The sequence below is a fragment of the Artemia franciscana genome, chromosome 8, assembly GCF_032884065.1.
Source record: "Artemia franciscana chromosome 8, ASM3288406v1, whole genome shotgun sequence".
NCBI lineage: Eukaryota > Metazoa > Arthropoda > Branchiopoda > Anostraca > Artemiidae > Artemia > Artemia franciscana.
In genome coordinates this window covers 6,222,076-6,244,972 of record NC_088870.1, presented here as the reverse complement: position 1 = coordinate 6,244,972, position 22,897 = coordinate 6,222,076, and the positions used below count along the sequence as shown (strand labels likewise).

Sequence of the window (22,897 nt, the reverse complement as noted above, 5' to 3'; positions counted from 1 at the left end):
ACTCTATATGGAATAGTTGTTACAAAATTAAATCAAATTAATTACCTATGTCTCATACTACACCAAAAACTTAATTTCCACCTTCACATGACAAACACAATAAAAAATGCTATAGAAAATAAGAATAATGAAAAGGCTACTACCCATAACCTGGGGTTGTAATAGGAAAACTTTACTCCATTTTTACAAATCATATATACGGAATAAATGGAATACTTATTACAAAATTAAATCAAATTAATTACCTATGTCTCATTCTTGACCAAAAACTTAATTTCCACCTTCCCAAGACAAACACAATAAAAAAGATGCTATAGAAAAATAAGAATAATAAAAAGACTACTACCCATACCTGGGGTTGTAATAGGAAAACTTTATTCCATTTTTACAAATCATATATACGACCCCATACTGATTATGGGCTCATTGTTTATGGTGCTTGTGCAAAGACCCTGATGCAAAAAATTGAAAGAAGACAAAATTATTTAATTGTCTCATATATAGTCTTAGGAAACCCACAAGTACTAAGTTTCTGTTAATTGAGAGTATATTATCAAATGAATGAAAGACCAAGATTTCTCTTGATAAATTATCCGACGAAATTGAAGCTAATATCTCACCCACCGTGCATAACTGGTTAAGAAATCGATCCATGTATAGAGGCATTGCAAATGAATATGCCAATACCCAGAAGAAATTCCCAGTGCCAGCAAAGTCTATTGGACATATATTCCCCCCCCCCCCATTGCTTTCACCCAGAAAAAAATTGCTGAACTTAATACAATTCCATATAAAACTATATCCAAATTTTTGTTGATGGGTCCGAAATGAACAAGGTGGCGAGTGGAGCTTTTCTCCAACCCCTTAATATTACAATGAGTGAGAGAATGTATGATAGTGTGTCTATAATGTCTGCAGAATTAAATGCCATAATCATGGCATTAGAGCACCTTATGAATAATCAACCTTTGATTGTTAATTTACAAAATATTATAGTATAAGATGGATACGGAGACTTTTCATTTTCTTAGCATTATTGATAATCTTGCTTCAAGAGGCTTAAGAACTTACCTTCAGTATGTTCCACGCCAATCATGTATAATTGGTAACCATGAGGCGTATGAAATTGCAAAAAATGCTTTAAATATTGACCGGCCAAGTGGGAGACCAATCCCCATTAGAAACCTATACCGCTGGAGATTATCAGAGGTATTGTTAAATAATTTTAATCAAATTTTATCTCCCTTCCCCAATAAGCACCTTTTTAAAATTTATCATTGAAATTGGTCTGGCTCAAACGGGCTAAATTTTCAGTCGTTTTCTTATCAGTTCCCTAGTTAGGAGGCTCATTTCCCTCTTCCCCTCTTTGCAGGTACTATAATTAAAAAAATTAAACAATTAATTGACTATTGCCAATTTGAATGTAATATGCTGACATATGCACAGCATACCCTGCAATATAAACTGTTAAAGTGCTTCAAACACCACAAAATCTCACTATCAGCTGAGACTCTATCTGACTATACCTACACACAGAGCTCAAAACTCAATGTTTATCCTCTTATATTTCAACTCCTAGAATCAAATGATTTACTGAGAGAAATCTGAGCAGATTCAAGATAAATAAGAAGCAACCAATTCAGTAGCTCTGTTCATCTCACAGAGTGAATCAAAAGGAAAATGGCTGAACAGTCACGACTGAAAAGCCCTCATTTGCTGAAACAGAAGAAGGAGACAAAAGCTTGGACGGTTTCTATTTGACGCAAAGCATATATATGATCTATTTTTAGAATCTGAAGAATTGAAGGGGGAATTTAACTGTTTAGTGCATTTACAAGAAAAACTTTCCTTTTCAAAGTTTCAGTTCGAAAAGTTTCGGACTTGTTCATATGTACATTTTCTGACATTAAATTTTCCCCACAAGGGATACATAAGATTTACTATTAGTAGCTGAAAAGTTAATTTAATTTGACTTTATGGAATAAAAACACACAAATAAGAATACAAATCTTGGGACTTTATTTATCACTATTTTGCATCAATAGCCTTGAGATGGTATTCAGGCAAATTGTTTTTTTCTGATTCCAAAACATAACTTTTACATAATTATTGTTGCGTAATGTGCAAATATTCAATTCAATTTTTTATTTCAGACGCCAAAAATAAGATTTCGAAGACTCAAAATCTTGTGTGACATAGCCTAATAGCACTTATCGAAAATAAGTCCTATACCTTTGGGGTTGTTAATTCTGTTTGAAAAAACGTGTGAATAAAACACTATGACATTGATGTCCAACTGATTGTCTATTCTTACCAACAAAAAGTATCACCAAATTTAGTGAATTAGTTTATACTTTTTTTTTGACAGTTCAGAGTGCCAACAATGGCGAAACTTCATCCAAGAGTTCACATGTTTCGTAATCTTTATAATTTCGTAATAACCAAAATAAATCTGGAGAAAATCCCTGTTTTCAGATACAAATAGACCAGATGGAGCCAGAGGGCAAAAAATATTTTCATTTTGATGTCCTTGGTACTTCAAATACTATCATGAGACATGATGGAACAACAGTTCCTTGCGCTCAATATAGTCTTGTAGCAATATTCAAGGTGGCAAAACATAAATGCTGAATTCTTTCAGAAAAAGAAAGAAAAATGATGTCCATCTTTCCTTCTTTTGTGTGAAAAATAAGCACTCGCTTTACTTCTTCTCAACCAATGGTGAACCTAGTGATGAACATGTTTCTCCTGTACTTTGAGAACCTTAGGCCTACTGTAATCGTGGTGACTGATTAGTTCCAATTTTTTTTTTTAAATTTGAGAAAAGCATTCCCTTGATTGTTCTAGGGAAGGTCGACTAGGGAGGATCTCAAATTTAAAAACAAAATCTGGTATATTAGTAGCTGAATATTTGACTACTAGGAGCCTAAAACAACGGAGAAGGAACTTGACTTGTGAGACCAGGAGAATCATTGTCATTATCCCTTTTGATTGCTTTTTGTTTTAAAGCCATGGCAGTTTGATATTGCTACTACTGATGCCAGCGCAAATTCTTTACTTGAAATCATGGTTACAAGGCCCCAAACATTCAATTACAACACCCAAAATCCTAGATAAATCCTTGATTAGCTTGTGCAGACATTAGGAATTTTTGGAAGAGCAATTACAAAACAAATAGATTTATAATGAGAAGCAGAACATCTATTTAATCAAAGCAGTGGAAAAACATACTGAAAACACAAGCAATTTTGGTTAGCAATAACATATTTTCTCTTCAAAAGGGGTGCTAGACCACAAGTCTATAAGACATGTATGGTCTACAGGTACAAATGTGAGGAGGTACACATAGTCCTGATGGACGAACAATCTTCACAACCTGTAAAAATAGAAAAAATCTCATAAGTGAGAATTTCCTGTTATGAATTTCTTATTCACTTAATTCACAAATGCGTTCATTTCAAAATTTACAATAGTCATCGTTTTGTATTCTAGACCTTACTACTCTACAAAAGCTGGACAACTTTAGCTTTGTCGGTTTTATCTGATTTTGGAAATTTGTTTTGCTTTTTTGCAAGTTATTTTACAAGTGTCTTAAAAATATATAGTATCTTCAAAAATAAAAGAATATTTTTAGGAAAGTTATTTGCCCATATAGAGCATCCATAAGACAAATGGAGATGAAAAATAGAATGGTAAATCATTTTCGGACCTTTTTTTTTAGGGAAACAGAATACAGAAATAGGGAAATAGAAGACGGCGGATAACTCCAAGGCACCTTGAAAGTTTGTTACCAATTAATTTGGCATGTTTTTTTCACGAAATATTCTCATCAATTATAAATCCAGGATATCTACTGGTTTTTTACTCTATTTATAATATTATTTTTGACATTTAAATTGAGGTTTGTTTGGACTGATCCGATTATAGAAAATAAAATATAATTTGTTTTACCACAATTTAGTGTTAAATACTGTGAATCAGCCCATGTTACAAATTCAGTCAGAGCAAATTCCATTTTTTTAAATAAAGAAGCTAGATTTTCACATGCAACAAAAAGAAGTGTGTCATCTGCCAATATTATGATATTAGCTTCAGATAAATAATATTTTACATGGTCAATATAAATGAGAAAAAGCAGTGGTCCCGTTATTGAACCTTGTGGCACTTCACACGTTAAAAGATGGCGCTCTGATGTTGCATTTGCATTTTGTACAACTTGAGCTTTGTTAATAAAATACGAACAAAACCATTTTTAAAGCCACATTACGTACATCGATTGATTCAAGAATTTGGAGTAATTTATCATGATCAACAGTGTCAAATGCATTTTTAATGTCTAAAAGTAAAGCTGCGGGTATTAGGCCTTTACCAAATGCATCATTCACCCAGTCAACCAATTTCAGAATTGCAAGGTCTGTAGAAAGTCCTTTGCGAAAGCCAAATCGGGTATCACAAAGAAATTCTGCTCCTGGAGGTAATCATACATTCTTTTATGGACTACCTTCGCATAAATCTTCGAAAAAAAAGGTAAAATAAGAATGGGTCGGTAATTACTCGGGTCATTTTTTGAATTCCCTTTGTGAAGGGGTAGCACTCGGGGTATTTTAAGTCTTTCTGGAAAAGTTCCCTCTTCAAGTGATAAATTATTCGGATGAGTCTAAATAGGAATAACAATTGTTTTTGTTGCTTTAAAAACTTTTAACGATACTTCATCTACTCCACAAGATTGCGATTTCATTCTCATAATTATTTCATTTATTTCATTTTCATCACAATTTGTAAAAAGGAATTCTGAAGTAACATGACGAGGTTTAAGTTTGGGGACTGGTGGACTTTTTGATCTTTTAACTGCTTCATGGCACAGCTTAGAGCCATCCTCAGAAAAATACTTGCATAGATTTTCCTCAATTTCTTTTGGATCATTACAGATACAAGGATACCAGTCGTCATTCATACTTTCCAACGCTTTTTTTTTCTTTTTAACATTCTTTAAGGGGCAACATTTATCAAACTCACTATATATTTATCAAACTCTCGATAATGACTGAAATAAGGGGGGGGGGATTCAACAAAAGGAATTGCCTAGTGATACTGATTTCACCTAGGGTCAAATGAAGTTAGTAATCGTATTTATTGTAATTAAGCCTGACTCAGGCTCGGTTTCCACCTCTTCTTAACACCACCTCTAGGGTTAACACTAGCGGAGATTTCTCGTAAATTCTTTGACTTTCCATATTTTGGTGGTTTTCTCAAAGACTTTCCAAAATCAAATAATTTTACTCCATATCAGCCTTTATCTCGTAAACTAGCTGGCGAAAAGTTTATAAAATGAGCAAAAAATAACAGAAACACGAAAGATTCAGCGCAAAAGATAAAGACGACAAGAGATACAATTTTTTCCTTGGCTGAAATGACTATCTAATCAAGTTTTCCAAAAAGTAAAGAATACCGTATTTTGTCCTTTATTTTTAGTTTTAGCGAAAAAAAAGAAGAAAAATAATTTGTCATCAAACTCAAGTTAAACAAAATCAACAGTTTGGAAGATACTGCACAAAAAGAACAAATTCTTCTAGCAGGTTTAAAATGAGAAGTACTTATTGACAATTTAAAAGCAATTTAAAAAATATCTTTGACTGAACTGCTTTTTTATTTACAAAAAATTAAGGGAAAAAACATATTCACAGTAGAAAATTTATTCTTGTGTTTTCTTATACAACTGAAAACAGCTTTATCTAGCTTGTGGGGCTCTTCTGCGTCCGCTCTTTAGCTTCACATCAATTTTACAATATGACAAACTTAGATTTGGTAATTCAGTATCAGCGAAGAAACTGCATTTTATATATTCTTTATCACTGGGCTCGAGCTACATGTATCAATGATTGGCTTTAGGATAGAAGGGACATCTAATGTTTAATGGCTCGAGTTTTGTAGATGAAATAAGATAAATTGCCGAAAATTGGGTTGTCAGTAATTAGCTGGGGTGAACCACAAAGCACAGAAAGAAAATAAACTATGAGAAAAGATTAGAAGGAAGTGTGAATGTCAGAGGAGGGAACAACGAGTAGGTTGAATCAGATTGGTTTGATGAGAGGCTGGTACAGGTATGTTGAGCTTAGGCAATTTTGTGCAGCAATGAGTTATTAGTAGTAGTAAGCTGCATTCAGTAGCAGCAAAAATTATTTAACGACAAATACGATTGAAGTAAAACAGAAAAGGTAAAATTCAATCAATCAAATAAAGAATTCCAGCAAAACTAACTTACTTGGCCTCTCTCTAGTCCAAAATAGCGCGCAGCGAAGTCATCAGAATGAATTCTCGGAATATTCTCTTCGCTTTAACAGAAAAAAAAAATTAATAAGAATATTAGAACATAAAAAGCTAAGCTTCCGAAATATAACAGTTTTACAGGTATGCGAGTGGGAACAATCAACATGATTTTATAACGACAGTACATCCACTATATTGTCAATATTTTCAACATTAGAAAGAACACAAATCGGAAATTTTTTTCCAATGGAGGAAGGGGTTGAAACACATAAAAGTCACCTTCATGGCAACCAAATATTTTCTAACTGCAAACCTTGGGTCTATCCTCTTTATCATAGGCAGCACAATAGCGCTGCCTAAGTAAAGAGCGATATGGGCACAATGTATTCTTTATTTTTTGTTTTTATTTTCGGTTTTAGACCCGGGCACTTCGCATCGATGGAGGTGTCGTAAAAACTTTGAAAAGAGCTCATTCAATTGGAAATTTAAAGGGCAATTACCCCTTTTAATAGCCGAAAGTGACTGGAGAACAACTAACCCCCCTTCCATGCCAACCACTTTGCCAAATACACTCAACCAAAATTTGAGATAGCATTTTGTCCAACGTAGTTGAAAGGTCTGAAAATTATGTATTTAAGGTTGACAACCCCCAACAGCACTCAGGGCAAGTGTTGTAAGTTATGCCCTCGAGGCATATATGGTTTATATAGAAAGAGTGATCATATAAACTTCGCAAGGGGATCATTGGATTGCTATTCAGAAGTTTTAGAGCCTTTTTGAGATTCAGAGTGATGGGAGTGTGGATACCCCACCCCAGACACACACCTCGTATTTTCTTGAAATGGATCTGATAAAAATTTTTAGATGGCTATTTGTTAGCATAGAACTTCAAAAAAAGCTCATTTAATTAGAAATTGAACGGGCTGGTGCCCTTTTTAAAGTTATTGGAGGGCAACTATCCCTCCTCCCACGTCTACCGTGTTTCCAAACACATCCAATCAAAATTTTGCGATAGCAATTTTATTCAACTTAGGGGGTATATAAGGTATATATAGAAAGGGTGATCGTATAAACTTCAGAGGGGGTTTATTGGATTGGTAGTCAGAAGTTCTAATTCCCAGTTTAAGATTCAGAGTTATCATCCCCTTCCACACCTCGCATTTTCCCCGAATGTATCTGATGGAAATTTTGAGGTGGCCATTTGTTGTCGTAGAAATTTCAAAAAGAGCTTCTTCGATTGGAAATTGAAAGGGCTAGAACACTTTTTATAGTAAAAACTGATTGGAGGACAACCAACCCCTCCTCCCACGACCAGCACTACCCCAAACACATCCAATCAAAATTTTGAGATTACCATTTTGTTTAACATAATTGAAAGGTCCGGAAATTATATCTTTGAGGATGACAAACCACCGGAGCCCTCAGGACATGGCTTATTAGTTATACCCTGGGGCCATATAAGGTATATATAGAAAAGGTGATCGTACAAACTTCGAAGGGGGCTCATTAGAATAGTTATCAGAATATGTAGTGCCCTTTTTATGTTTCAGAGTGACAGGAGGGTCAACACCCCCACCCCCAACACCCCTTGCTTTCCTGAAATGTATCGGATAGAAATTTTGAGATGACCATTTTATTTTATTGTTGTAAAACATCGAAAAGAGCTCATTCGATTGGAAATTTATAGGGCTAGTGTCCTTTTTAATAGTTGAAAGTATTTGGAGGGGAACTAGCCCCCCTCCCACTCCCGAAATCCCCCAAACACACCCAATCAAATTTGAGATAACCATTTTGTTTAACGTAATCGAAAGGTCCAGAAATCATGTCTTTGAGGACATGATTTCCAAATCATGTCGCCCAAAGCCCTCAGGGCAAGGGTTGTAAGTTATACCTTGGGAGCATATGAGGTTTATATAGAAAGGGTGATCGTATAAATTTCGGAGGGGGCCCATTGGACAGGGAAGTTCTAGTGTCGTTTTTAAGATTGACAGTGATCGAAGGGTGAATACCACACCTCGTATTTTCTCGAAATGTATCTGATAGAAATTTTGATATGACCATTTATTTTCGTAAAAACTTCAAAAAGAGATCATCCGGTTGGAAATTGAAAGGGCTAGTGCCCTTTTTAATAGTCGGAAGTGACCGGAGGATAACTAACCCCGCTCCCACGCCCACCGTTTCCCCAAACATATCCAATCAAAGTATTGAAATAATAGTTTATTCAACTTTAAAAAATCGAAATTATGTCTTTGAGGATGACAACCCCCCCCCCCCCGGGGCCACAGGGAAAGGGTTGTAAGTTATGTCCTGGGGCACAAAAGATATATATATATATATATATATATATATATATATATATATATATATATATATATATATATATATATATACATATATAAAGGGTGATCGTATAAACCACAGATGGGGCTCATTGGATAGGTAATAAAAGTTCTAGAGCCCTTTGTGAGATTCAGAGTGATCGAAGGGTGGATGCCCCCACCCACACACACACACAGCTCGTATTTTTCCAAAATGCATTTGATAGAATTTTGAGATGGCCATTTGTTTTCATAGAAACTTCAAAAAGAGCTCATTGGATTGGAAATTGAAAGGAATAGTGCCCTTATTAATAGTCGAAAGTGATTGGAGGGCAACTAACCCCTCCTCCCACGCCGACCATTTCCCCAAACACATCAAATCAAAATTTTCAGGTAGCCATTTTGCTCAAAGCAATTGAAAGGTCCGGAAATTATGTATTTGAATATGACAGCCCCCCCCCCCACAGCCCTCAGGGCAAGGGTTGTAAGTTGTGCTCTGGGAGCATATAAGGTATATAGAGGAATGGTGATCGTATAGACTTCGGAGAGGGGGGAGGCTCATTGGATTGATAATCAGAAGTTCTAGTACCCGTTTCAAGGTTCAGAGTGATTGGAGGGTGATACCCCCCCCCCAGACCTCTTATTTTCCCAAAATGCATCTGATATAAATTTTGAGATGGCCATTTGTTGTCGTACAAACTTCAAAGAAAGCTCATTTGATTGGAAATTGAAAGGGATTGTGTTTTCAATAATTTAAAATGATATGAGGGCAAGTCATCCCCCTCCCATGCCCACTATTTCCTCGAATAAATCCAACCAAAATTTTAAAATAGCCATTTTTGTCAACGTAATGCAATGGTCCATAAATTATGTCTTTGAGGATGACAAACTCCCACAACCCTCAGGGCAAGGGTTGTAAGTTTTGCCCCGAGGGCACACAAGTTTTATATTGAAAGGGTGATTGCATAAACTTCGTATAATACTGCATATAAATAATACTACTACTGCGACTACTATTACGACTACAACTGATGCAGGAAGCTAAATTTTCAAGAAATTTTTAGGAGGAAAGATAACTGAATCATAAAACGCCCTCTGTATGCAGGTTGTCAAAAGGGTGTCAAAGCAATATCTTGCTGTGACAGTTTGGTGTGTGAAGTTCAAACTAACAGGGCTTGTTGGGATGGGTGTTGAACTAATCAAAAGAAAATATTTGCATCCTAATGCTCCTGCTTCTACTCATACTACTGTTACTATTAGTACTACTTCTATTACTACTATTGCCGCTAAAGTATATGCTACTACAATTATTACTACTTCTACTACTACTATTACTACTATCAAAACTAAGGGTATTAAGGTGAAAAATTCGGGATATACAGAAACTGTATGGAACTAAATCGAGACATACTATACCCACACAAGTTGTCAAGCAGACACATCAGAAATGCTTCAGGTTAGGTTAAGTTTAAGTTTAGGTTAGGTTGTAGTTTAAATCCTTTGTCACGATTATAGATAACGATATTACTGTTTGGATTAATCTTTGACCAACACAGATACGACAGCTGTGCCGGAGAACTATCGATATGTTAAATATTTGGCATAGACAAAACTTACTCTAGCATATCGAGTTCTTCCTCAGAAGGAGTGAGAATCACATGCTTTTCAAGGACCAATGCATCATCATTGATGGTGAACAGCTCTAATTCTTTGAAACATTCGAAGATTATACCACCAATTTCCTACAAAGAAAGAATCATACATTAGTAACAAAGGTACAATCATCTTATACTTACAGAACTGAAATATTTACGCAAAATATCAGCGTCTACACAAAAATTTGACGTAAAGTTATTGACGGACTTCCCCTAGCCTCAACATAATGAGACCAATGACGAAGTCAGAACTTTTCTGTTTAAAATGGTTCTTGAGAAACGACTTGATAAGGATAAAAATAGATTCCATCGTTTTTTCACAACCAAAACGTAGTACAGACATAGTAGAGGTAAAGAAACTAGTACAAAACCATAGTAAAGCTCAGCAAAACAAAGTGGGAAAAGACAGACTTTTAAAAGAAATCCTATATCCTCATTTATTTCTCCCATTAAGAATAATAATAATAATAATAAATGTGATTTATTTTGAAATCCTGTAGGCTATATATCCCGTCACTTTCGAATCTGCGTGCAAAATCAAAAAAAGGAATATTCTTCTAGATTTGAAAAATGTTCAAGCATGTAAGATTTTAAAAAAGAAATACTTGTCAACTGCTTTAGATGCAAGAAATTTTTTTCACCATAAGTAAACATAGTATGCATTTAATTACTGGTAATTCAAGAATTAAAAAAAAAAACTTTTATTTAAGCGACTGCTGTCACTTAAATGAGATGTACAGAACACAATTCCAAGAGGTTAACTTTTTTAGGTTCAAAACCACTTAATTGAGTCTCAGCTTTGTAGTTTTACAAAAAAAACGTAAATATGAAGATCAGCCACCCCCCCCCCCAAAAAAAAACTTAAAAAGTTTTACTAAGGGAAAATTGGCGAAGTCAACATTAGATACACTTAAGCACATTATTTAAGTTCAAGAACCAATTAAACATCAAAATAACAAGGAATTATTTTGTTCCAACAAACATTTGGTAAAATAGGCCACAAAAAGCAGTGCAAATTCTGTTTTAATTTTCTCATCTGCTTATTGTTTCAGGCACTTAATCTAATGACCGTTAAACAGCTCGCATTGCCTTATGTGACTGTTTTGGATGATAATGGACAAAAAACAAGAACAAGAATTGATCAATAAAGGATTCCAGGATCATTATCCGAACAATATCCATAGAAGGGATGGGTGAGGTCATTGGGCATTATTTAAGCCTTCGATACATGCAAGTGAAAATTAAATTCATTTCAGAAATGGGGAAGGGAGGTCACCTCCTGGATGCACAGCTGCTATTGCTTGACTATTTTGAATATGAATGGCACTAAACAATTAACACAATTGTAGCCTACCAAATTAAGGTGATAGTTTACAGTTTAATATGTACAAAATATTTAAAATTCAAGATTACAACTGACAGTGGCAGCTTTTGTTTTTCAGGTTACACGAGCCCATTAACAAGAAGCGGTGCTTAAGAAAGCCAACTTTATGATGGCATTATAAGATGGAAAGATCCTAAACTTATCTTCACCTACAGTGAACAGGAAGAAAATTACACTTCCTGTTAAATTATGCGGAGCATACGTGTTGATTGTTTTGTCACAGGTTCCCGGAACCAATTTAGGATCTTAAGAAAGGCACAGATTAAAAAGAGACTAGAAAACTGTTTTTAAGTTGCTCAAGTTCCTTTTTCAGCTCCCCAGTTGATCTCAAATTCAGTTTCCTTATGAAAATAATTTGATTACCGACCCTATTTTTAGCGTTAATGACATAGAGTCTAGCCTGTGTAGTAAAGAGATGGGCCAACTCTGGATCAGTATTCTTTTTTGCATTGTTTGTAATGGGTGTGATGTATTTTTGTGTATAGTAATTATTCTTTTCCTGTTTTTTTTTCTCAATTTGTACTCCATCGTTTTCGCTTTGTGTGCTGGTGGGTAATAAAATATTTCATTCATTCATTACCTTTTTAGAGCGAGTTGGGCCTCGCTGGACAACAACAATAACTCTGCTTGTTTGTCCTCCTCTTCTTAGGGCATTTTCGTCTTGCAAAATATTACTTAACCTTGTGAAGGTTCGAAGGTTTGCTGGCTCGTCCGAGAAACATATATACATTTCATCTAGAAATAATACAAATATACATTCGAATGTTTTATTAAACAAAAAAGATAGAGAAAAAAAGTCAAAATTTGATCAGAGGGTAAATACACTAAGAAGACAAATCTATTAGACATATTTTACTCACTATTCTAACTTATATACTTATAGGCTAAAAAAGAAGCTAAAATAAGAGAAAACAAAAAAGGGGGAAAGGACCTCTCGAAGTCCATAGATGAGATGCAACGGCAAGTTAAGTAACAAGTAAAGTTTGTACTCCAACTGAAGAAAGGTATATAGGATAACGTATTTTCGCACATAGTCCGCTCTAGGAGGTACATACATGTTGAATCTCAGGGTGTAATTCTCATTAAAACTGAATCCCTTTTGGAATTTTCCCTTTTTCCTAAAATTATGTAAACATTCTTATGCTAATAGTCGAAGACAGGTAACTTAAATCAATAAATGATAATACAAAATAGGTCATTTTTCAGGTTTCTATTGACAGTAGCCACTCTTTAATTACCATTCATCGCCATGAACGATAACCACTCCTAGTTGAACCATCCATCTGAATGAGTAAATTTTCATTTAACTGAAGGAAGTTATCCAGAACGTTTTCTTTATCATTATATTTATACTTAGAATATTGATAAATGACCTTGGATCTGTCAACTTAGAATATTAAGAAATCTAGCCATTATTCTTTTTTATTTCTCAGAATCTGTTTCTTTTTTATGCAACTTAGGATGAAGCAACCATGGTATCTATCATAAGATACTCATTTGGAGTTGGCTTAATAGTTAGCGTCCTTGTATTATGCCATAATCTATAATTAGACTACGAAAATACGAAATTTACACCCTTAGTAGTGGGAATTTTTTTTAGATTAGACAAAAAACGAAAAAAAGAGAAAAAAACTGAGGCTCATGAACAATTTGAAAAAAAAAAAACGGTCTGGCCAGAGGAATGAAATGTTCATTTTTCATCAGCCAACCTTAAATACAAAATGGTTTCGAAATTTCTTATTTTACTAGCAATCTCCACGGAAATCACTCCAAAATTTGCACGCCCTTGTGAAAAGTATTTTCTTTAGTGTAAAATGTTTTTTTACTAATGTTTAAAATGCTCTTTAGGGAAAATGTTTTTTCATGTGTATTCTAAAACAACTTCTCTCGCCATCATTTTAGTGGAAGAAAGATAAGGAAAAAAAATGGTCAAACTTCGGAGAAATTGCGACATATTTTTTTTATAAGCCCCAAAAAGTTCAGAAAAATCAGCTTCATTACAAAAAAAAAAATCACTCGAATCCTATTGCAGAAGTGTCCCAAATTTGCCCTTGAAGGGGGAAAATGAGGGAGAAAATCGATTTTTGTGACTATAAATATTTAGGAGTTTAAATAGTCGTTTCCTATAAAATCAAGCATTTTGACTCCAAATCCGAATTCAGGTTCATATTTTTCCGTACCCTTAAGCCCATTTCTATCCTAAAATGACGGGGAGGGGGTTAAAACTCGAAATTATAACGTTGTCGTATTTTATGATCGTTTCCTATGAAGTGAATGGTGGCGAATAAAAAAAATTAAAGAAAAAAAACTTTGTCAATTACTTCATCTTACCTAAAACGGTTGTGAAAATCGCCCTATATGAACTAGTAATTTTAATAATTTTTGGTCAATCCATCATTTCCTATCAAGCTAGGAATGGTGCCTTAAAATTTGAGTCTCGAAGAGTTTAATTTCAAACCAGTATCCCAGAATCACCCCACCTCTCTAATTTGTGGTTTCCATTCCTTAGTGCCTTTCTTTGGCTGACCTAATCAGTTGAGCCATGTACCATAGTGCTTGCTACATGACTGGGTTCAGGGCTATATAAAAGGTTTGTACCGTTTTATTTACATCCAAAAAACAAGAAAAAAGAATAATGCTAGCGAGCTGGAAAAACTCTAGTCATTACTATTGACCAACCGCTTTACTGGAAGGCAAGTGTATCGTCGATGCAGAGCCTGCCGTAAGTGCTTTGAGATATGTCATTGTTGTCCTAAATGGATTTGACACGCGCAAGAGTTTCCTTTGGAGCCACTGCCTTCCTTATGACTGAATCAGGACTTTTGGAAACCATAAGTCAAGCATACGCGCCTAACACTGGGCGAGGTATGTTACAAGGCTAAGGTGTCTCTCCTGTTGTGCGAGGCCATGGTCTGTTGGAGGTAGCACTTTATGCGAATCTTTTATCGTCAAAATAGCAGTGTTTGATGCAGATGACATGCAACCTGAACCTGAAAAGGCAAAACACGCGTACAACATGCTCCTCGAAGGAGAAACCATCAACGAAGCGTAGGTGTCAGAAGCAGCATAGCTTGTTCATGAAACAGTTCATAGTGTAAAAGAACGATTATCCGAGTCCAGAAATGCCCATCTTTGGTTTCGGTATTTAGACCTACTTGGAATCTTGAAAAAGAAGCTGAGATCTGAACGAAGAGGCAATTTTGAGTTTTATCTACAGTATTTGTTAGAAATGCTTCCTTTCTTTGCTGCTTCCGGTCATAATCTTTACACGACGCCTGCTTCCTTGTTCATGCAGTCGACTTTTCAGTTGAGAACTAACATTTCTCATTCTCATCCCGAGAACTAACAACTACTGGGCGGCACTTTCTCCTGATTTGGTGACCAAACAAACATTAATGAGAACTATGAAAACGAGTGTAACTACGGCTGAGAATGGTATTACCAGTTTTAATCTACCAGCTTCTAATTGTAGTGGCTAGCACCAGCGGTTTTGAATTGAACAGGGTTCTGTCGTTTGAGCACTGTACTTTTCCACCATCGCTCTTTAGTTTCGAGGTGATGAGGCACAGCTGATAAAGCCTCTCCAACAAATGCACTGATGAAAATTTAAGGTTTCGGTGGTCGAGTGACACTGACAACCTCCCAGAGAGATTTGGACAGAAACTGGCTAGTACACTAAATACCGTGGACCGAAGGATCCACATACTCTAAGATAGAAGAATCTTACGAAAATTATCTCAAAAGACATTTCAGCCAGGTAGTGGTAGATTTTGACTTTTACACTGATAGACGAACAACGAAAAATTGCACACAGCTGAAGATTGTAAAATGATAGAATTCTTTCCGAACATGAGGATCGTCAAAAGTAAGGCGGAATCTTTAAGAAAATCCAAAAATAAAGAACACTTCGCTGACCTACTTACTGAGAAACAGGCAAACTCAGAATGGAAGGTTCTACATGCTCAGGATGATGTCAATGTCATGGTTGTACAGACTGCAGTCAGTTGTGCTGAAACCTTGTCGACCACTTTGATTTGGAATGATACCGGCCTATTAGTCCTTCTGCTGTATCACACCAAGCTTGATGCCTATGATATCTTTATGCAGACAGACACGTATGAAAATAATCGACGAGTGTATGACATAAAAAGATCAAGAACAATTAGGAGCCGAAGCAGCGGAAAATCTACTCGTTTGCAACGCAATGTCTGGCTGCAATACAGCATCTAGACTTTACGACGTAGGGAAACCAGAAGTGTTTTCCTTGTTACTTAAAGATGGTATTTTTAAGGATGCTTGAAAGATCTTCATGACACCAGGATCCAAATACCAGGAGATCACCAAAGCTAGAGAGAAAACTTTGCTCCACATAAACAAAGGGAAAGGCGATGAAAAGACCCTGAAGGATGTCCAGGTCCGGGCATTTACTAAGCGGGTTTCAAGTTCAAATGTTTTCGTTCAGACAGAGCGGCATCCGCCAACTTTGGCAGCCACAAAGTACATCTTTCACAAGTGCTATATGCAAATAATGAAGTGGCAAGACACGTCCAATTCACTACAACAATAAGAGCGGAATTGGTGCCTCTCTTTGTCACGGAAAATGCATTTTCTCATTATGATAGATGCTTCACCAGCATCAAAAAATCTACTGAAGATGGCGTGGTCCCAGTGCACTAGCCGGTGCAAGTCTCTCAGATGGCGCCGCCATTAGAAGTTTTAGTTTCGATGAAAGAAGTGGCCTTCAAGAAGTTATGCTTAGCAACCCCTCAGATTCCTCAGAGTTTGAAATCAGGTAAATAGTAAAATAAACGGTTTTTTGAACTCATATTTGGCAATACACTACTTTATTTTATATAAAATTAGCCGCAGGAATCTGTCAAATAACGATCTGCGTGCTTCACCACTTCTCATCCCATTCCATGAAGGTGAAAATTAATACTGGGGTGCGGAAAAATGAATTTTATAGGAAACTATTTAAACTCCAAATAATTATTAACACAAAAATGGATTTCCCCCCCTCCGAGGACAAATTTGGGGCACTTGTCCAATGGAGATTAGAGTAATTTTTTTTTCCTTTTTTTTAGCTGATTTTCCTGAAGATTTTGGTGCAGAAAAAATTTTGTTGCAATTTCCCCGAGGTCAAACTGTATTTTTACTCTACTCTTTGTAAATGTATGAGCTGAACTATGAATTGTCTGGATCACCATATACATTTTTAGAAGAAGCATTTTAACTATAACTACTAAAATTTCTTACTTTACGAAGTACGAATTAAAATTGTGTCTCCTTCCTCCCAGCTTAAAGGCTAATTTTGCTTTAGGATACCAATTTACGATTTGGCTCACTTTCCCCTTGAGACAAAATTCCCTGTGCGCAACACCACATTATTCCCATTTCTTCTAGGCTTTGCTTGAGACCAAATCATTTTATTCTAATGTAAATTTGAAAGCATAATAAATAATCTATTTAAAATGAGGATCCATGGTTGGTATATAGAAAGGAGACTTTTGTGGAAGGGGAGGATGTTCATGATCCAGTGGGGAAGGGGAGTTATTATCCTTTCTTTTTTTTCACAATTGTAATGCGATTATCAGAAATTTAAAGGTAAATTTAGTAGTCATGTACAATTTTAACTTATAAACTCTAGATTTATCCTAAAATCTATGCATCCAGCACTTTAAGAGACCTGTAATTTTCACTCCTGAGTTATGATATTAGTAGTATCCCATCACTTCTTTTAGGACCCATAGCCACCACTATTTTTTTCTTTCTGGGTTGCAGCGGTAGCTAGCAGCCTAGTAACAGACAATCACATCCCATAGTGATACACAAAGTAGCCTATAGAAGTACACTATAGAATCGCCTTGTCGAATATGGTCTGCAATACGTAGACCGAATATGTAGTTTCCTATATAGGAAAGTACAATCTTTAGCTTAAATTAAATAAAAAAACAAGTTTTTTTAAATGAAAGTAAGGAGCGACATTAAAACTTAAAACGAACAGAAATTACTCCGTATATGAAAGGGGCTTTTCCTCCTCGACACCCCGCTCCTTACGCTAAAGTTTTTTATTGTTTTAAAAAGTAGAGTTGCGAGAAAGAATCAAACTTTAGCGCAAGGAGCGGGGTGTCGAGGAGGAAAAGCCCCTTTCACATACGGAGTAATTTCTGTTCGTTTTAAGTTTTAATGTCGCTCCTTACTTTCATTTAAAAAAACTTGTTTTTTTATTTAATTTCTGAAAGTTTTTGAATTAATGCATGTCTGATTTTGGCTCTCCGTACATAAATTATAAAAATGAAATTTGCATATTAATTCTTTTTTTGGCTAAATGGCTTTCTCTTAGTTTTGATCAGACGATTTTGAGAAATAAGGGGTGGGGAAGGAGGTCTAGTTGCCCTCCAATTTTTCGGTTACTTAAAAAGGCAACTAGATCTTTTATTTTTAACGAACGTTTTTATTAGTAAAAAAAAATACGTAACTTAAGAATTAACTTACGTAACAAACTTTTATATTCTTATATTTTTGATTATATATATGAGGGGGTTGGTCCCCTCGTTAATACCTCGCTCTTCACACTAAATCTTGTTTTATCCCAATTCTTTAAGAATGACCCCTGAATCAGAAAGGCCGTAGAATAAATAGTTGAAATTATTAAAAAAAATTTTAGCATAAAGAGCGAAGTATTTATCTCCTCCTAAATACCTCGCTCTTTATGCTAGAGTATTTTTAGAACCCCTCATATGCGTAATAATCTCTGTTCGTTGTAAGTTTTAATGCTTCTCCTTACTTTCAATTGAAAAAACTTTTTCATGTTTACATTTTCATTGTTTTGTTTTTTTTATAGTAATGCTAGAAAGTCCTGCGCCCTTTTCATTGAATTTCTCTTCCCCCATGAAATATTCCTCCAAGGAAAGATCCTCCCATATAGCCTCCTCCCCTGAACCCCACACCCAAACCAAAAAAATCCCCCTGATAACGTCGGTACACTTCCCAGTAACCATTACTGTATGTAAACATTGGTCAAAGTTTGTAACTTGCAGCCCCTCCCCCAGGGACTGTGGGCGGTAAGTCATCCCCAAAGACATAGTTATTATGGTTTTCGACTATGCGGAACAAAATGGCTATCTCAAAATTTTGATCCGTTGACTTTGGGGAAAAAATGAGCGTGGGAGGGGGCCTAGGTGCCCTCCAATTTTTTTGGTCACTTAATAGGGGCACTAGAACTTTTCATTTCCGTTAGAATGAGCCCTTTTGCAACACTCTAGGACCACTTGGTCGATACGATGACCCCTGGGAGAAAAAAAAAAAATAAAAAAAAAAAAAATAAATAAATAAATAAACACGCACCCGTGATTTGTCTTCTGGCAAAAAATACGAAATTCCACATTTTTGAAGATTGGACCTTGAAATTTTTTCTATAGGGTTCTCTGATACGCTGAATGCGATGGTGTAATTTTCGTTAAGATCCTATGACTTTTAGGGGGTGTTACCCCCTATTTTCCAAAATAAGGCAAATTTTCTCAGGCTCGTAACTTTTGATGACAAAGACTAAATTTGATGAAACTTATATATTTAAAATCAGCATAAAAATCCGATTCTTTTGATATATCTTTTAGCATCGAAATTCCGTTTTTTAGAGTTTCGTTTACTATTGAGCCGGGTCGCTCCTTACTACAGTTCGTTACCACGAACTGTTTGATAACGAGGAGAATGTATTGGTTTGAAAATCAAGTAAAAGTGGCTGCAACCACGATATTCTGTATGGCCGGCATTTTTTTTTTCCACTCAGATAGCTGGACACTGAAAAATCATAGAGAGCTGTTTAATGGCTCATCTTAAAGGAAATTGCTAAATCTAGTGGCTTTTATAATTATAAAACAAAGTTTTAAAAATAGAATCACTTTTTACAAAAGAAAACTGCATGTTGATGTACAATCTTGAAGAATGATGATCATAATCGTAGATTGTAACCATACATGACGTAATAAGTGAATGCAAAATTTATACGCGTTTATCTTTCGACAAGATGATTTTATTCTATTTTAGTTCTCAATTCAGGATCGCAAAGTTAATATATAAACTGCTAAAATATTTATGGCGATTGAGCAATAATGTTAATTTTGTAAACAAACTATAATAAAGAACTAACTCTTGAAAACAACACAAATTCTATAATCCACGATCCTTGTAAAAATAAAATTTATGAGTAGTCTCTTAACACCTTCGATTAACGATGTTGAAGTCTTCGAAAAGCTTCTAAGAAAAGATGCAGACTTTCTGCCATCCTTAAAATAACTAGTGCATATTTGTGGCCGATAATGTGTTATCGATTGCTTGATATAATTAAGTGTTTTGAGATTGAAGCCACAATAGACTAGTGCATCTTGTAACTTATTATACCCTGCTGAAGGAATAAGAAACGTGCAAGGTCATTGCTAAATTGTCTGAAGTAATCAAACTCCAAAAAAGTGTCAAAAATGAAAATGAAGAGCCAAGACACTGGCGGTGATAAAACTCCCCTATATTTCTCACAATTGGTATTGGCCTATTTTTGGTTTCAGTGTGTACCTTACAACTGAAGTTGTTGAGGGGGTTTGTCCCCTCGTTAATACCTCGCTCTTTACACAAAAGCTTAAGTTTTGTCCCAATTCTTTAAGAATGACTCCTGAATCAGAAAGCCCGTAGAATAAATAGTTGAAATTACTAAAAATACTTTAACATAAAGAGCGAAGTATTTAGGAGGAGAAGATCCCCTCATATGCGTAATAGTCTCTGTTCGTCTTAAGTTTTAATGCTACTTCTTACTTTCAATTGAAAAAGCTTTTTCATGTTTATTTTTTCATTGTTTTTTTTTTTATAGTAATGCTAGAAAATCTTCCGCCCTTATCATTTAATTTCTCTTCCCCCATGATATATTTCCCAAAGGAAATATCCTCCCACAAAGCTCCCTCCCTTCAATCCCCCCCAAACCAAACAAATCCCCCTGAAAACGTATGTACACTTCCCAATAACCATTAATGCATGTAAACACTGGTCAAAATTTGTAACTTGCAGCCCCTTCCCCGGGGACTGTGGGGGAGTAAGTCATCCCCAGACATAATTATTATGGTTTTTGACTATGCTGAACAAAATGACTATCTCAAAATTTTGATCCGTTGACTTTGGGAAAAATGAGCGTGGGAAGGGGCTTAGGTGCCCTCCTATTTTTTTGGTCACTTAAAAAGGGCACAAGAACTTTTCATTTCCGTTAGAATGAGTCCTCTTGCGACATTCTAGGACCACTTGGTCGATACGATAACCCCTGGGAAAAAAATAAACACGCACCCGTGATCTGTCTTTTGGCAAAAAAAAAGAAATTCCACATTTTTGTAGATAAGAGCTTGAAATTTTTGCAATAGGGTTGTCTGATACGCTGGATGCGATGGTGTAATTTTCGTTAAAGATTCTATGACTTTTAGAGGGTGTTTCACCCCATTTTCCAAAATAAGGCAAATTTTCTCAGGCTCGTAACTTTTGATGACAAAGAATAAATTTGATGAAACTTATATATTTAAAATCAGCATAAAAATCCAATTCTTTTGATGTATCTGCTCGTATCGAAATTCCATTTTTTTTAGTTTCGTTTACTTTATTTATTTTTCTAAAATTTCGGCTCTTAACGGATTTCTCAGATTTCTTACCTATCTAGATCGTTGTTGTTTTTTTTTATGGGAGAATATCCAAAGATACCGATTTTCCCGAAAAAAAATATGGAGCTGTTTTCGAGAAAAAATAAATAATTATTGCTGGTATATAAAGATATATATATAAATTTATATCAAACAACAAAGAGAGATAAAACTCCACAAAAAAACTCAAATTTTTACCAGAAGAGAGAAATGACCAAAATAACGCGGGTATTTTGCCTGTATAAAAATTAGGCGTCCTCAGCACACGATAAAAAGAAAAAAACACTGAACTAAAAACAAATAAAACCACCACCAATAACAAAATAAAATTGTCGCTACTGATCAGATTTAGCGCATCAGAGAACCCTTGTATAGAAGTTTCAAGCTCCTACATAACAAAATATAGAATTTTTTAGTTTTTTTTTGCCAAAAGAAACATAATGGTTGCGTGTTTATTTTATTTGTTTTCTAGAGTTGATCGTATCGAAATAATGGCCATAGAAGATTGTTAGAGTGCATTTGAAAGGAAAATAAACTTCTAGTGCCCTTTTAGTGACCTGAAATGTTGGAAGGCAACTAACCCCCCTCAGGCGGCTATCTGTTAGAAAAAATGGACATAGTAGGGGGTCTCTCCTATGCTCATTTTCCCCCAGAGTTGTTCAATCAAAATTATTAAATAGTCATTTTGTTCAGCATAGCTGAACTATGTTTTTAGGGGTAATATGACCCTTTTCCCTCCCACAGCCCTTGGGGAGAGGCCTGCAAGTTCAGAAATTCGCCCATTGTTTACGTACAGTATTTGTTATAGGGAAGTATATACACTTTTTTGGGAGGGAGAATTTTGTGGTTGGGGTAGGTTTTCATGCAGTTTCCGTGGGAAGATAAATTACTAGGGGCTGACTTTCAAGGGAAAATTTCACAGTGGAGATATTTGACATAATTTTGAAACGAAATTCTTTTTATTTTTCTCACTTTCTCTTTGCCACCTCAATTTTGCATGCGGATATTTTCCAAGCTATTTTTAGCATGTTTGGAGTTCCAGGAAAAAATTTTACACTGAAGGGAAGATTTCTGCAGCTATCAGAAAAACGATTAGAAATTAAAGTCTGTTTCAAATGAATTTTTTTACGCTTAATCGTTTTAAATAGCTTTTAAATAGAAAGTAGTTTTTCTATTTAAGAAGTGATATCAGAAGTGTTGTTTTTAGTGCTATATCACACTTACGAATGGTAAAATTGATTCACGCAAATGTGAACAATACCTTTCAAACGAGGCATTAAAAGTTATTCTAAAAAGATTTGGTAGCCCAACAGTCCCAGCTATTTCACTTGAGACATGGCACCAAAAGTGCTGTTTTTAGTGCCATTTGGAATTTGCTGATGGTGGAATTTATAGGAAGGCCATAGATATGAGCAATATCTTTTATATGAGCTATTAAAAATATGTCTAAGATGCGTGCAATACCAACATACCCAATAACAATACGTCCATACCGATACGTCCGGTACCGATACAGTGTACAGCCCTTTCCCCAGGGACTATGGACGGCTACATCATCACCAAAACAAAAAAATATTACACCTTTGAACTAAGTTGAACAAAATG

The 22,897-nt window shown here is 35.3% G+C and overlaps 1 protein-coding gene across 2 annotated transcripts in view; it reads right to left on the bottom strand.

Moving 5' to 3' along the window:
• Positions 1 to 1,885: 1,885 nt before the first annotated feature.
• LOC136029908 (DNA-directed RNA polymerases I, II, and III subunit RPABC1-like) overlaps positions 1,886 to 22,897 on the bottom strand; it is a 39,108-nt gene continuing 18,096 nt past the window's right edge. For both annotated transcript variants that reach the window (XM_065708410.1, XM_065708411.1), the window contains 4 exons: positions 12,205 to 12,359; positions 10,203 to 10,327; positions 6,263 to 6,332; positions 1,886 to 3,376 (listed from right to left, as the gene is read on the bottom strand). In XM_065708410.1, the coding sequence (XP_065564482.1) occupies positions 3,287 to 3,376; positions 6,263 to 6,332; positions 10,203 to 10,327; positions 12,205 to 12,359 (440 nt within the window). In that variant the 3' untranslated portion in view covers positions 1,886 to 3,286. The remainder of the gene's footprint in view (positions 3,377 to 6,262; positions 6,333 to 10,202; positions 10,328 to 12,204; positions 12,360 to 22,897) is intronic.